General features: G+C 41.0%; 1 protein-coding gene across 5 annotated transcripts in view; it reads right to left on the reverse strand.

Annotated features, from left to right (window-relative positions):
* Positions 1-5,269, reverse strand: part of PRDM5 (PR/SET domain 5) — a 64,486-nt gene extending 59,217 nt beyond the window's left edge. For all 5 annotated transcript variants that reach the window (XR_014851553.1, XM_085057804.1, XM_085057802.1 and 2 more), the window contains exons 1-2: positions 5,050-5,269; positions 818-901 (exon numbers count right to left, since the gene is read on the reverse strand). Coding sequence is in view for 4 of the 5 variants with exons in the window: in XM_085057804.1 (XP_084913930.1) it covers positions 818-901; positions 5,050-5,142 (177 nt within the window). In the remaining variant the exon portion in view is untranslated. The remainder of the gene's footprint in view (positions 1-817; positions 902-5,049) is intronic.
* Between the last annotated feature and the right edge of the window lie 10,528 nt (positions 5,270-15,797).

Consider the following 15,797-nt stretch of genomic DNA (forward strand, 5'->3'; position numbering starts at 1 on the left):
AAAAAAGAAAAAAGAAATTCTGCTCAAAGAACTACAGCAGTAAAAAAAGATTACAAATACAGAACAGAGGCACCACAAAGAAGGCATTTTTAACAAGTTGGAAACATTGCTATTGCCAGTATTTTTCAGTCAGTGCAATCTCCTCAACAGGTAAACTCAGATTCTTACTTCAGGCATACACAGGCACAACAGAACTAGCATGGGTTATGTACCTAATTACAAGAACTAGCGTATAAACTACTGTTCATGCCTAATACACATAAAGTATAAAAGAGCCCTGAAACTTGTTATGCCCTAACCATCTGCCCACAGCACCAGGCTTTTATTTTGCTAAAGATATCACAACTACTCATTGCATTAAAAGCTGCTAAAATTTTAAAACTTCACTTATACAATTTGCCAAACCCCAGCACAAGTGACACACCAGGAAATGTTTTACATTACAGTTTAAGGAAGCCTTAAACTGATATGAGTTGGTCAGCATAAATCACTATCTCTGTAACTTACAATCTGTTTCACAATTCAAATTACTTTTTGTTATTATTTTCACAGGTTTTAATAATTTTCATAGTGCTATTATATTTGTATTTAGTTTGACTTGAGATTTTTTCACACTTTATTGATTAGAAACTATCATTTGCTCTCCTTTAGGCTTAAAGAAGTCGATCCCCCTCCACCCAAGCATTGTAATTTAAGAGTACTAAATCTCACTACAAGATCTTTAAGCAATGAAAAAAAAAACCAAAAAGGATTTGTTACAGTAAAACTTAATTCTGAGAACACTTTTTGCTAGGTGTGAGGATGTCACTTTACTCACTTCCCACATGAGCCTGCAGTCAGTGTTCTCATCCAGTTCCTGCGGCATTCGCTTCTCCCCTGCAAAGGGGCCAAACTTTTCACCCTAAGGAATAATTATAAAAGAAGAAGAATCAGTAGGGGGAAAAAAGAAAAAGGCAAGTGAATCACCAAACTCCAGCACAGGTGTAATTCTTAGCTTCAAACAGAAAAGGACACTTTTCTTTTACTGTCCTACTCTATGCCAAGAAGGTGCACATCCTTGAGGTTCTACTTGAAGCTCATTCCCATTCTTCTCATACTTTGGAGAATCTCATAAAACCATACCTTCCCTCTGCATGCTTATTTCTCCTTTGGGAAGCACAATTTTTCTTTATCTTAAATAAGGCTGAAATTTACAAGTCAAATTTCTTACATTTCTTATAACATTTTCAGGAAGCACCTTGCAATAGGCATCCAACTAAAACAAAGAATTTGGCAAACACCAAGTTTACATTAGATTTATTTGCGAGATTATTTGCAATGCTACTTTTTGAAGTGCCACAAATCAAAACATTGAATAACTGAGAGCTTGATCATACAGAGAGATTTGTTTAAAATTGTATGGGAGTATGCATGTGCTCATGAATTAATTTGAGCCTTCATAAACAAAATTAAAATGTTACACCACCTGCTAGTCATAACACCCACTGTGAAAGCATCCATTGATATGTTCTTCCAAAAGCATTTGGCGTCAGAGGATTTTTTCCTGCACAGATGTCACACGTGCAGCAGAGCACAATAATTAAAAAGGACTTTCTTCTTACACAGGCCCAACTTCCCTCCACGCACGCTGCCTTGTCCCTGTTTGCAGGGACAGGCCCTACAACCTAGAATACAGGATGCTGGGTTCCTTTAAGCAGTATTCAGATCCAAAAGCACTGTATTCTTTTAAGCGTTGGAGATTTCAAGTGTATATTGAAAGGCAACTTTGGTGTTTTGTGGCTAGCACAGGTCTTTCTCGTGAGAACATTCCGCTGTGTTTTATAAACAAAGATAAAGTTTGGATGTTTTTAAAACAGTGTCTCGAGATTTGGACAGTTCAGGCCTGGCCAGTCGGGCCTAGGGGGAGGTTTCTGGCTGACCAATCTGGGCGACCTCTGAAAAGTCTATATATATTGAAATCAAAATAATAAACTCTCTCTTTCTTGCCACACTGAGAACTTGGGTCCTTTTCTCTGCTAGCGGCTCAACAGTGACAGTGTTTCTTTAAAAATATAGCAGTATTGTGGTTAATAAAAGTATTGATCTTGTCCACATATCCAGGCACATTCCATACTCCCAGCAACAGCCTGCTACATGCTTTCCTTCTTGCTTAGCTTCTACAGATTGCCCACAGGCAGAGTGAAGAGAAAAAAGTGGAATGGAAAACATCCAGGATTGTTCCTCTTGGAAACAAGAAATCAAATTTAAAACAAAAAAATCCTTGTATTTAAAATTAAACCTGAAGTGGTAATAAACAAAGTGAAAGAAAATTAGCATTGCAGAGTGAGGCAACAGAACTGAGGGGCAAATTTTAAAATGTGTACAAAGAACATTTCACTACAAGGAACAGCAAAGCATAAGGTAAAAATATAAGAACACAAGCCACAACTGGAGCCCAGAGCAGCAAAGGAGACAGGCATGGACAGTGACAGTAAAAACTGGCGCTCTGGGGTTTCATGTCCGTCCTTCTCACTGACTTCCATACCACCCTTCATTGTTTTGCTGATAAATAATGTCAGAGTTCCTCCCCCGCCAGCTTTTCAAATCCTGGGATTTAATACTCAGGCTGAAACTTCCCCCTTCTCTTACCTCATCAGCAATGAAGGTAAGAATAGATAAACACAGTTGTATGTGTACAGCACCTACAATGTTAATGTCACCCACCACTGAAGCCCACAGCACCTCTGGGATGAAGCACAGTAACAGCTCAACACTGCAATGGGCTCAGAACAAGAAACACCACTCATCATTCCCATCTCAGCTACTCCAAACCAAGAGATCTCTACTGCAATTCGTTCATGACCTTCTGGAAGCTCAGAACAATGGCGAAAGCAACATGTCTACCTCTGAACACAGTGAAAACGAAACATAAGCAGTGGTGATTCAGATTTCTAAGCACTTTTTATGGCTTCTCAAATTTGGAGGGAAACCAAAACCTGATGTCTTGGAACACAAAGGTCCATGGGGATAAGTGCAATTATTTGGTTAGCCTTTCAGACCATTTTCTTCACATATACATATGTCTATATACACACACACATTATTCATGGTTCATAAACATGTTGTTATATGCCAACATACATTAATCAAAAACATTCTTAGGCCTTCAACTTCCCCTCTCATCAATAATAGTAAGGCACACAACACAATCCTAAAGTCTGAGAAATCATTCAGCATATAAAAGCATATTTTTCTAATGCTGAAAAAGTTATTTTCAACAGTTGCTTCCAAAAAACCAGCAGTGACTAATCTTCAGTTTGCAGCAAAACTCTGAGAAATGCAATGGCTCTCTGATGATTACACCAAGAGCCTCATGATGCTGGCGCTCTGTAGCCTGAGGCCAGCTGCTGGGAAACAGAAGGTACTCAGGAATCACAGCTTTACAAAGGTAACAAAACAAAATGTTTCCACCTTTTATGATTATAAACAAAAGTTGAAAGCTCTTCGTGCCTGAAGGTGCACAAGTAGATGGTAGGCAGCAGTAGTTCAGAATGCATTATTACCAAAACTTTGCTAATAGCTGAATTTTCAGAGGCCTCCTTAGCACTTGGAGAGCTGGTACTGTAATTTCTGATTATAAAAATCATCTGAAATGTATTTTACTTTCAGTTCAGACAGCTGCAGTTGTGTGACAGCAATAGAGAGAAAACAGCGCAGTATTTCCTACTCACCAACACAGGCCTTAATTCACAATTAAATGTCACATTCAACACCTCCTCCCAATCCCAAAACTGCATGGAATTAATGTAACAGCTATAAGCTACTGTTTATCACAGCCATGGAGTGTTTACTAGACAGGAGAACATGTTAAGAGCACTGCAGATGTGAATTTTCTTTCCATGGAAAAAGAGTAACAAGGAGTCTGGCTGTGTCCGCTGTACCACTTGTGTTACACACCCACCCTTCTCCCAACAGAGACCACGGTGCTTGAGTCTGCCACATATTTTAGGAATATGTTTTAATAAATCACAGAATAACTCAAGAGCTGGTTCCTCTGCCTGTTCTTCTGACCAGGGCTTTGCAGGTCACTGCAGTCTGTGCTACCAGCAACTAACAAATGATAACAGTGTACAAACTTCCTTGCTGTGTGAACCCACAAAGTTTTCAAATGAAACTTCAGAACCCCAGTAGAGAAGAAAAAAATTAAACCAAATTACATAAAATTGTTCCACTTCCAGACCCCCCCCACCCTTAACACTCAGGGACACCTTAAAAATGTGACACCTCCACCCCATCGTGTCTAAGTCTTGTTGATGAAACCACTGAAAAATTAGGAAAAAAAATCAGAGCCAAAACGAGGTCAAAGATGGAAAGCGAAGCATACAAAACACAGAGAAGTGTGTACTAATGATGGGTTCATAGTTTTGGTATGCCTTTATGTATCCTAACAAGCCACCTGAATTGGCTTGTTCAGCTTGAATTCCAGATGATCAAGGGACTTTCAATTATGAGGTGTGAAGGGGCATCACCTGGTTGGGGCATGAGACCCGGTTCAGCTGGATGGCATCGTGCAGAGGCCCGGCTGTACTATGCCGAACGGAGGAATTACATCATGGTCCCGCCGAGCCCTGAGAGCCGTGAGGGAGGTACAGCAGCCCGCGACTCCGGGCGGCTCCCCTCCCCTCAGAGCGCACACCGCGAGGGAGGCGGGCCCGCCCGGGGCAGCTCTGCCCTCACAACTCTGCCAGACACACCAACCAAGTTTTAAAAACAATAAATAAATTTTTAAATCACAAAACGGGGAGAACAAAATTCCTCAGAGCGAACCCTCGGCCGGCCCCCGCGCCCCTTCCCGCCTGAGGCGACAGCGCCCCGGGAAGCTCGCTGTGCCGGGAGCGGGGAGCGGGCGGGAGGTGCCTCCCGTGAGCAGAGGGAGCCCGGGCGGGCACAGCGCGGCTGAGGCGAACTTGGCGCGGGGCAGAGGGACGGGAGAGCCGCGCAGCTTCCCGGTGATACGTGGCAGCTGCTCCCCGCCGGCCCGGGCCAGGCCGTTCCCCCGCCATCACCCACCTTCTTCACTCTGCGGGCCGTGTAGAGCCCCATCCCGTCCTGCACCCGGGATGACTTCAGGGCGAACCTATCCGGCACGTACATGCCCAGCATTTTTGCACCGAACTCGGGCCCCGCCGCCTGTCTACCGGGGAGGAGGCAGAGGTTTACAGAGGACTTCCATCCCACCGGGAGCAGCGAGGGAGAGCGCGGGGAGCGGGCAGGAAGAGGGGCTGGATGAGGGGCTGGATGAGGGGCTCTGCCGGCTCCTGAGGGGAGGGGCCAGCGCGCGGCACAGCGCGGCGCGGGGCGGGGCGGGGCGGCCGCAGTGGGGCGCGCGCGCCCGGCGGGGCAGGGGCGGGAAGGGCGCCATGGCGGCGTAAGGGGGCGGCGGGGCTGTGGTGTCCCGCTCGGATTTATCCCCTTTTTTTTGTATTTCGTAAACGCGTGAAGCCCGCTTCGCTTCGAAACCGAGCGGTCCTTCACTTTCGGGGGTTGTTTTTGAGGGAACGCGGATGTAGAGCTAGAGATTGAGCATCCTTAAGGCAAACAAATTAACGTTCTGTATATTCTTACGACATACCCAGCAAAGGCACGGTTTTCTCACTAAAACTACGCAAAATGCAGTCGAACAGGGAGGGAAAGTTCGACTTCAGCAGGTTACTAACATCACACCAGGACTGTTTCACAAAAGTACAATGTACATCAAATTCATGCACAATATACATTGCCCTTTTTCTAGAAAGCTGCATAGTTTTCTTTGGGATTTTTGGGATTTCCATTGACACCATACTCGTTGCTCTCCAGACTGAAGTGGTGCAGCTTTAAAAGGAATTTGGTTATATCTGATTATGGAACTAAAAATAAGTCTGAAGGCATGTTAAGGCAAGCAGAAGGATGAAAAGGGGAAAAAACTATTTATAGACATATTTTAAAATTGTGCTGCTAATAATAATAATTAAACCACTGGAGCGTAACAACCTCTTTACCTGTTTCTATGTTAACAGATGTATAAGTAGTAGAAGATAATATTAAAAGCACCTAGTTTTCCACCAAAGTATTAGGAAAATTTTGTCTTGGTGTCATTTGGAAGGAATGAAAAAAAAAAGTCCTGAATTTTAGTTACCGCATGACAGGGAACAGATCGTCATGAGAGTGCTTTGGATCAGTTGGATTCCTGCCTGTCCATAGGCAGACATTCAGGGAAAAATAAAATACAAAAAACGTATCTAGCTGAAAATGAAACTCCCTTTGACTATTTTTTGTTCCCTTAGATATTGCACACAATTATGCCTTTTTGTTGTTAGCATCTGCAGTCATAGTTTAGCTATCATAAAGCTTTATTTAAAAAAAAACTGTTAAAAGGTGATGTATGTGCTCACCAAAATGCATGAATATACAGAGAAATTTATATTATACTGCATATATGAGCAAATACTCTGGTAAATGGGATGAGGCTTTTAATTTAAAAAGAAAAAAGAACGTCTCCAACAACATGGTTGAAAGAATTCATAATTGAACATACCTAATATTTTTGTAGACCAGAACACTTCTTTGATTGGATGGCAGTCTTTCTTAATATACATAATGTATAAATATATGTCTCATAATGTATAAATATATGTCTCATATATATCTATATATATAATTTAAAACATAGATTAAAATTGTAAAGCTGTAACCCATTTGCAATGCAGCACAAAGAAACTGAACATGTAGACCTTCTGTTTCTGTGTAGCTCTATACAGAACCCCAAAGAGAAACACAAGGGCATCCAGCAGCCTTCAGATTTGAAGCTTTACACTGTCAAAATTGATTTACATAACTTTCTTGGAAAGGGAATGAGGTACTTTCAGATGGAAGCTCTTATGTAGTCATGAAAGCTGCTGTGCCCCAAATTAAATTCCGTGGCAGGAATCCACCTGTGGTGACAAACAAAATAACTACAAGAGTTTTCGTCTGGAGTTACCGGACTTGTTGCAACATCATACCAGAGGCACGGTATGTAAGTCCCTCCATCTGAAGAACAGCTAATTAAGTGTCATACTCAATATGCCACATTCTAACAAACAAAAGGATTTAAGACCAAAATGGGCTTCAAGATGCCAGGAGTAAACAAGCCAGCCCCTGAAGTGTCCAGCAGCTGAGAAGGAAAATGTGCTCTCCAAGAAGAAATGATGGCTTGTCACTGCTAATCTCTTGGTGTAGTATAATCTCTAAAACTTTTCAGAGACTTGACATTTCTATCCTCCCTCCTCCTGCTCTACAGGCATTTGGACTGAAATCAGAGGGGCTAATATTTTTTTATCCTTGTAAGGGTTCCTTGCATTCAGCGGTATTAAAAATATTAATTTTTGCAGCGCCCACAGCAATGCCACAATTTGATTCTGGCAGCTGACACACCTGAGAAAGGTTGTTCATGATAATGGTTCCTCCTTCCCAGTTTCAACATTCACTGGTCCAGAAAACATTTCTGCACTGCAATTTAACCAAGTTTGCAGGTATGTTTTGAAAACCTCCATCCCAAGTCTATGGTTCTCCTCTCTAACCCCATCCACTTCCTCCTAATATGGTACAATCAGGGACAGCTCTTTAAAAGCAAACCTTTGTCTTATCTGGATTGTACCCCATGTGCAGGACGTGTATTGCCAGACTATTTCCTCTTAGGTCATGGGTACCTTAGGTCACGTTTCCAGTGTGCAAATAATGTTCAGCTTTGACCAGGAAGGCAAAGGTTTCAGTCAGGTGTTTCCCTGGATTTTGTCAAGCCCCTTTCTCTGACTAGGTACAAAGTCCTTAACTTCTTTTGGGATCATTGTACTTTTGGTCATGGTGACTTCACAGACTTTCTACACTGCAGTACCTGAACCAGGATGGAAATGGGGTTTGCACTGATTCATTTGGGGCTGAAAGTTTTCAGGAGGGAAAGGTTCCAGCTTGTCTAATGGCAGAGTCTGAGTGATAGATGGGAAAAGGAATAGCATACAGACCTCTCAGGGCTTTTGCTCTTTTCTCAGTTGTACAGAGTTCCACTTAAAAAGAAAAAAAAAAAAAAAAAAAAAACAAAAACAAACCACCAACCTGCCAGAGCTTAGTACACCTTTAGAGCCTGCCCTGCTTTGGGGACAATGGCACCCTTGCCACCAGTAATCACCAGATATAGGGACTCTTAAGTACCTGGAACAAATTGTGTTGACATGGAGTCAACTAAAACCATATGTCATACTATCAACTAAAAACTCAATCTCTTTTATGTAAAACAATCTACTTTCTGAAACAATTAAATGCGCCTTTTAAAAATATGACAGAAAGTCCCATCTACTCAGTGTCTCAGCGTTTTTTCCCCACTTCCAGCAGTTTGTTTTGTATGTGTTTTTTGGTGCTCTGAAAAGTTTAATTTGTTTTTTCCCTAATGCACTTTGATTTGCTGAGCAAAATTCCTTTTGGAGCTGTTTTTAAGGATTGGGTTTTTTGTCTGTGTAGTGGAGGTTCTTTTCCTACACTGATTCTTTTGAAGCTTTCTGAATTCAGCAGACATTGCAACAAAAAAAATTATTTCCCTAGCAAAATCTCTCCTCTAATCAATGCACAGTTGGCTTTTTGGGTTTTCTGTAAACTAATACAGATTCCTTGTATTGAGATACTCAAGGTCATACAAAGCTGTAAATTATCAGATTAGTTTTAAACTTATATCTCATTCTTCGCTTGCATGTACAGAGTAATTGTTGTTAAAATTTCTCTCTCAGGTATTTGAAGTCCTAGAAGTTTGTGCCAGGATTTCAGAATTAAAATTTTTCTCCTTCCCCATCAAATATACTAAAATTCAGACATGCATTTGTATTTACATTCCCAAGCTGATGGCATGTTAAGTGTTCACTCCTGTTGTTTGAGAGAGTTTTAAACAAGAGTTTAAAAAAGATTAAATAAGTACATACCAGATTAAGCTAGTAATTCAGGTTTCATAGTGATGGAACTAAAAGGAGCACAATATAATGGGACTGTAATAATTTTTTTTGCTATCTCACATGAAAACTTCACATAAGCAATATAGGAATGAAGCCTAAAAAGCAAGTCGATAGTGGTTAAAAATATTTATTTTAAAAGAATTAGTGTAAACCATTTCCATTAACTTCTAGCAACTGACAGAAACAGGTTATGCAGTAGTACATGAATTGGGCCACATCCTTACACATCCTAAAAGTGTCTTCCTCAGCTCATGGATATCTTACTACAGCTTGAGAGCAACTTCCCAGATTGATGTCACCCACCTGTTTTTCCTGTCAGCCCCTTCAGGATTGACTCAGCCTTTCCTTCATTAATGGAAAATGACTTCCCAGATCCAGCCTCTCCCTGGTGAGCTAATTCCTTCAATCCTAACCATTCGCATCCATGCCCTGTTGCATAAAGATTATACCTTCCCAGGCCCCATTTCCCCTTACAGCCTGCTCTGGAGTTGATCCTATGCTCCTTCTGGGACCAATAAGCCTTAAACTTGCCTGCTTCCTCTTCTACTTGCTACCTAATCTTGAGAGAGATCTTCATGAAACACAAGCTTCGTCACCAAGCCAATTCCCACTCTGTGCAACTATTTTTATTTGTTGAAAAAACATGGAAATGAGGCTCCCTTTCAGTACCTGATCTGTGCCAGTCTTTTAACTCATCATATTTGGCAGTCCAACCATACATGGAATTCTTTCTAAAACCTTGAAAGAGCTTTAATACTGTGAAGTACTTTTCCACCATTCCTCAACAGGACATGAAGCTGGAACACCGTGTTGGGTTTTCCTGTAGCAGGAAGACAGCTGACTACTATGAACTCATAGTGGTTTGCTGATATTATTCTAGCAGGTGGATGACAACTCTCATGACTGACCTCTGCCTTTCATGTCTGCCAGGTGGTGTTGGATATTCCTACTTTCACTTCTCCATGAACCTCCACTACATCCAGTATCATTAAGCTGCTTCACAGAATATTTTTAAATCCTTTGAGAATGGCTATATACACACAGAAGGTATTTCTCAGAACTGCCAGCTATGGATAATTGATTTTGCCATTCTGAGCACACATTTTCACAATCTGTGCTGTCCTTTGCTCAGAGACTTGTCTCAGGTCATCTTTCACATAATTATTATGCACTTTGGCCTCACTGTCTTCCTCCCATTCCCAGAAAAATGGCATTTGAGTTATCCTCTTTTCAACAGGATGAGAGTCCACTACCTTCTTATCTTTCAGTACTCAGCTGTGCCTGACCCACCAGTGGAGGGCTTAAACCCTGCAATTACCCACACTACAGATGTGTTCATTTCTTCCAAACTGTTGGCTGGAGCAATTAAATTCCCTTGGTCAGGGAACCTGGTCCCAGAAAAGAACAGTTTGCTCTGAAGTTTACAGGAAAGAGGAACACAAACAGCTCTGCATCACCTAGCTGGGGAGCTAAACCTAATTCCCAGGTTCACCTAAGAGGCAATACTTGTCATCTTAGACCAGATTCTATATTCAAAGTATTGCCTTTTTGCACTGCAGTTATCATACCTACTGCTTTCCCTTCTGACCCCTTTCCAGTCTTTCTACTCTCATCTTGTCTTCATTCCTGCTTCATTTGGGCATTTCAGTATTCTTTTCTGCTGGAAAAACACCTTTGACTTCTAGCAACCAAATACTTCCCCTCATCCCCTTCAAAGAGCCTAAAACTTCTATGAATCCTCTTCAATGAACCACTTCAGTCTATCTTGTAGACTTTGAATTCAAAGTGACTGTGTTTCAAGGACCAGCACATGCCTCTATCATTTACAGACCCCAATTATATATTCTGCCACCACCCCTTTTATGAAGTGTTAAATCCACAGCTATCAGTGGTATTTGACATGAGATATTACACAAAAACCCAAGTGGCCAAGCCATTAGGGTTAGAGACAGTAGATCGTAAATGTAAGGGGAATTCCCACTGACATCAGGGATCAGGTATCTGGGGTGTTATTTGTAATGCTGTTGGATTTTTTTTTCCCTGGGTTTTAGTTATTTTTTGAACAGCTGAAATCAACACACCATGTAATTCAACATCCATGTCCTAAGAGGCAATAACACACACCAAATTGAGAGCTACTGACTTAAGAATGGGCAACAACTATGCTGAGCACACTTTAATGCTTTCCTTGGTTTTCATTCTCCTACTTGCCTGCCCTCGTCTAAAGTCACTTTCTCCGTTAACAGTATTTTCCCCCAGGAAATAGTTCCTTCCCAGTGCTGTAACAAATTCCTCTGGAAGAATAGGAAATTCTTATAATGCAGGCCTAGAGGACACACATAAATTCTTCTGTGCATCTTTGCTCCACTCCATCCAAGCACATGTTCTGTTCCAAAAAAAGAGAAGGCAGCCCTGCATGTAAAAGTTTAGAACAAATCTGGGAGTTTTCCATCTACATGCCTCAGCAGAACAACACTGCTTTATTAGGCATGAGCTGCTTTGTTAGGCTTAAGGGCCTGCATAATCAGGGGTACCACATGTATGTTTAGAATGAACTGAGCCTAGTAAAAACCAATCAAAACAAAAATCAAACCACCAACATTTGTCAGGAGTTAAGTTCTCATTAAACCATATAGGATGAGCATTTAAAAATGGCTTTTCTGTTGAATGCTTTCATTTAAAAACTCTCATCCTCATTATATTCCATCTGACACCAGGGGTACTCAGCAACTCTGTTCCAAACATCGAGATGTCAGACTAGACTCTAAAAAATGTAATAATCATCAGGTTTATGAATCTGTCTCAAATGATTTTTGGATATTAGTGCAAAGGTCTGTAAGGATCAACTATAAATTCACTTATACATATTAAAAAACAAACAATAAAGGAAAACCAATAGCTATGTCAAAGATTAAGTTGTTCTTACAAATATTTCATAGTGAAGTTACTCAGTTTTTAAAGCAATAGGAGGATTAAAGACAAGAATACAATTTTTCTTTATTCCCTTCATCATTATGTTTTCAAAATTAAGACAAAAATTAGAAGTGTGTTCTTCCTTACAAGCAACAATAGCATAATTCAAGTAGGTTCACTCTTTCAGACAGAGCCTTCAGTTTAAACTTGACAGGTCTACTCAGTTTCACAAAGCAGAGCTGTCTGAAGACTGAAGTAATTGGGGGGAGGATCTCTTGTGGCCCCCTCTGAGGAACTACCTTCACTATTCACTAAGAGCAAAGGCTGATAGAAACCCTTGATACACTTTGGGGCAGAAGTTAATTTTGAGAGCAGATTCAAGTCCACAAGGAGTTCTTCAAGTACCTGAAATTAGTAAAGTAGGACCAATGAAAGAATGTTTGTGCATCTGAACAGAGTAATCATTAGATTAATACGTATACTGTGAAAAGCAGGCTTTTTGAAACAAAGCAATAGCTATAAAAGACATCTGTAAGATGCCTGCCACTACATTGGCTTCCTTCCTGAAGTATTCATCCTTGGTTAACAAAACCCTCAACTCCTTGAACTAAAGCTGTAGATGGTTCTGCTTTTCCTTGTGGAAAGCCTGCCTGTTCAAATGTTTCCCTTTAGCTCCAGTTTGTGCTCCTGTCTGGCCTTTCAGAGAGCACAATGGCACCCCCCTGGGCCGGGCTGCAGCGAGTTTGGGTTGGAGATTGTTTGTGGGACGCCGTTCTATTTATCACGCAATGGGGTTTCTGTTTCTCCCTCGGCTCCATTGTGTTGAATCACACGGGGTTTTTCTAAAGCTACGTTTTAAGTTATAGCCTGTCAGGCGCCCTGAGGCATCTGGACACTGGGTGCGCCATAAATTTGAAGTTATTACCCCTCAGTATTGCTGTAGATGAGTTAGTCATCTTTTCTCCTAAAGCAACAAGGCTGAAAGTACAGGGCAGCTGCATCTTATTTAAAAGTGTGTCTTTCAAGAGGTACGAGACATTAACATGCCCTTTTGGAAATTATATGAAAGTCTGCCCAAACTATAATAAGTCATCACAGAAAGTCTGGAAAAAGCCCTGTCTGCACTCAAAAAGCAGCCACAGTTAGTCCCTGTACAACATGTCTGAGACCAACCTGCAGCCAAGCACACTTCCCCATTCTGTTCCTGGGGATGAAAAGCATTAACCTGCACAGAGTCATGGGATACATCACACCTGACATCCCTGTGCCTGATCCATGCCTAAGGAGGGTTATCCTTGCAGCATCAAGGGAGCCCTAGGGAGCGCTGGGAGGGAAGGAAGCACAGTGGATGCAGAGCACTCAATGTGCATTTTCTGGTAGGATCCTGCCTGTCTGACCAGTGGAGTTTTGAACCCACCAATCTGGTGCTCCCACAGGTACATCTATACACACAGAGTCCCCAGCAGAAAACAGAGAGTCTCCATTTCCCTTCTCACCTTACTTAGAGACAAAACCATCTTTTTGCTCTTTGAAATTGCTGAAGCTTATTACTTGTGCAATAGTTCTTGACACTGCATTACTTCCATTTGGTTTACAAACTGCTGAAAGAGTTACTGGGGTATATACAATTCTGATAAAATGCCATCAATTTGGTGTTTGGCAGTAGTTTAATTTTATTTTATTTCACCTCTCTACAGACTTGGAGGCTCTGGGCATAACCATTACTCCTAATGAAATTCTGAAGGTTGGAGAATATTTATAATGACTAACACTGAATTGTGATAAAAGACATAGGAAAATGATACAACAATCTAAAAGGCTTGAAACAAAACACTAAATAGACATGGGTGAACATTTGTCCATCACAGGTATTTTAACTCTTAGTAGTCTACATTTAGTTGAACACAATTAATGTCTAATGCTCTTTAGTTGGCTTTTGAAAATTTATTAATAGATACTGTTATGACAGATTAAAGTCACATAATGACACCTGATTTAAGAGTCAGATGGTTATTGGATCTGATATGTCCCATTAATGAAAGCTATTAGCAAGAAGTGAGAATTTAAAAGGTTTCAATATACCAAAAAACAAAATCTGAATTGTTTCTTCATAAGAGATCTTAAGATACTTTAAGAAGTCTAGGAAGAAACAGCTGCTGATTTTGGTATTATCCCACATGGTATTTTGTCCACTCCTCCAGCTTATACTATCTGCCTAATAGGACAAAGAATCCAAAATCCCCATAATTATATAAATGGAGACATTTGTCCATTTCAAATGCAGTATGACACTGATGAGGTCTGCAGCAGTCCAGCGAACTAAAATTCCAGACAAGTTATTTTTAGCATACTATCATTTTTAGCAGAGATACTGAGCATACCTTTTATGACAAACATTTACTAAAAATCTTCTTCCCCCTGTCCCCTCACTTCCCTCCCATAGAAACAATGAAAAAGATGAAGAAAACAGCAAAAATTAAAAATTCACATTGAAATGGAGAGAGGTATAGTCAGGGGCATGGGTTTCCTGCAGGTTTGAATCACCTGCAAGCTTTCACTTCTTCCTTCAGGCATCAGAGCATTTAGCCACAAGCCTTGTCCAAGAGAAGGACATTTGGATTGCATTAAGCTTCCAGGGGGTATGTGTGCAAAACTCCAGTATGGAACAGTCATTAAAAAGGCTGCATGTTTGCTATTTCTGTGGTTTGGCAGAAAGGTCATTGTTAAAGATGTTTTCATTTAATGACAATGTGCCTCTATTCTTGTTATTATTGTTTGTTTCTTTCATGTCCGTTCCTCCTCCTCAATATCATTGTTTGTCCTTGTCCTGTGAAGTGTCTTGCTGTTCTGGTGCCATGGGATTGGGAAGATGTTATAGATTTGTGTAACTTCTCGTTACACTGGTGGCTCATTTACAGAGGGGTGTTTCTACCATAGGCGCTTCTCTAAACTTACTGGGAAGATTTAGTCTGGAGCAGGAAAAAAGGAACCATATTCATGGTTCAGTGTGGGAGCTGCATTACTTTAGCAGATGAAGGCTTGTTACAGTTCCCAGGAACTCCTCATTCGATCACCACTCATCAGATCTTTCCCCTTAATCAAAGCCCCTACATTGCATTCACACAAGCCTACAGTAACAGCAGAAAATGGAAGCAGAATTATTCATCCCATGCAGAAAATACACCAAATACTAAGCCAAACTCTTCATTATAAGCACGTCTTCTGAGCAGCCTAGGCCACCAAAAACCCAACTAAGGACCTGAAAGCATAAATTCCAGCTGAAGTACAAGACAGTCAAAGAGATCACCCAGATATTAACCTCTACACAAACTGAAGGTGTGGGTAACTGCTCATTTTTCTCCATTATATGAGAACTCAAAAAAATGGTTTTTATTTTGAGACAGGAAAGAACAGTATTGTGTGATGGAAACATCATACAAAGAAGCACACAAACAACTTTGAAAAGATAGCCAGGAAACATTAACGGATGAGTTAACAATAGCTAAATATTTATATTGCATGTTTCACATTTATCACAACAAACGCTTCTTTCTCCAGAAAAATATCTGGGTAAGGGACTAGGACAGACAGTATCCAATTTAATTGTTTCTCTTGGTATGTTATCTTCCTTTAAAGGGGACAACACAGCCAAGTGGGCCCCTCTGCAGGGAAAAAGATGTGATATCTTCATTTATGGGCTACTGGGTGTGCTTAAGAGGGGAAAAGCAAACAGCATGGAGACACAGGCACACAGCTCAGGCTCAGGAGATAGCTGAGAGCAGCAGGACAAGCCAGAAATGAGCCCCAGTGACAATGGGAAAAGTTCACCACGGACCACTACAAACTTGCAATTTGCTTCAGCCCAGAAAGCCACAGAGCTGACTGAAAGCA

The sequence above is a fragment of the Lichenostomus cassidix genome, chromosome 4, assembly GCF_008360975.1.
Source record: "Lichenostomus cassidix isolate B80296 chromosome 4, HeHo_3.0, whole genome shotgun sequence".
Lineage (NCBI taxonomy): Eukaryota > Metazoa > Chordata > Aves > Passeriformes > Meliphagidae > Lichenostomus > Lichenostomus cassidix.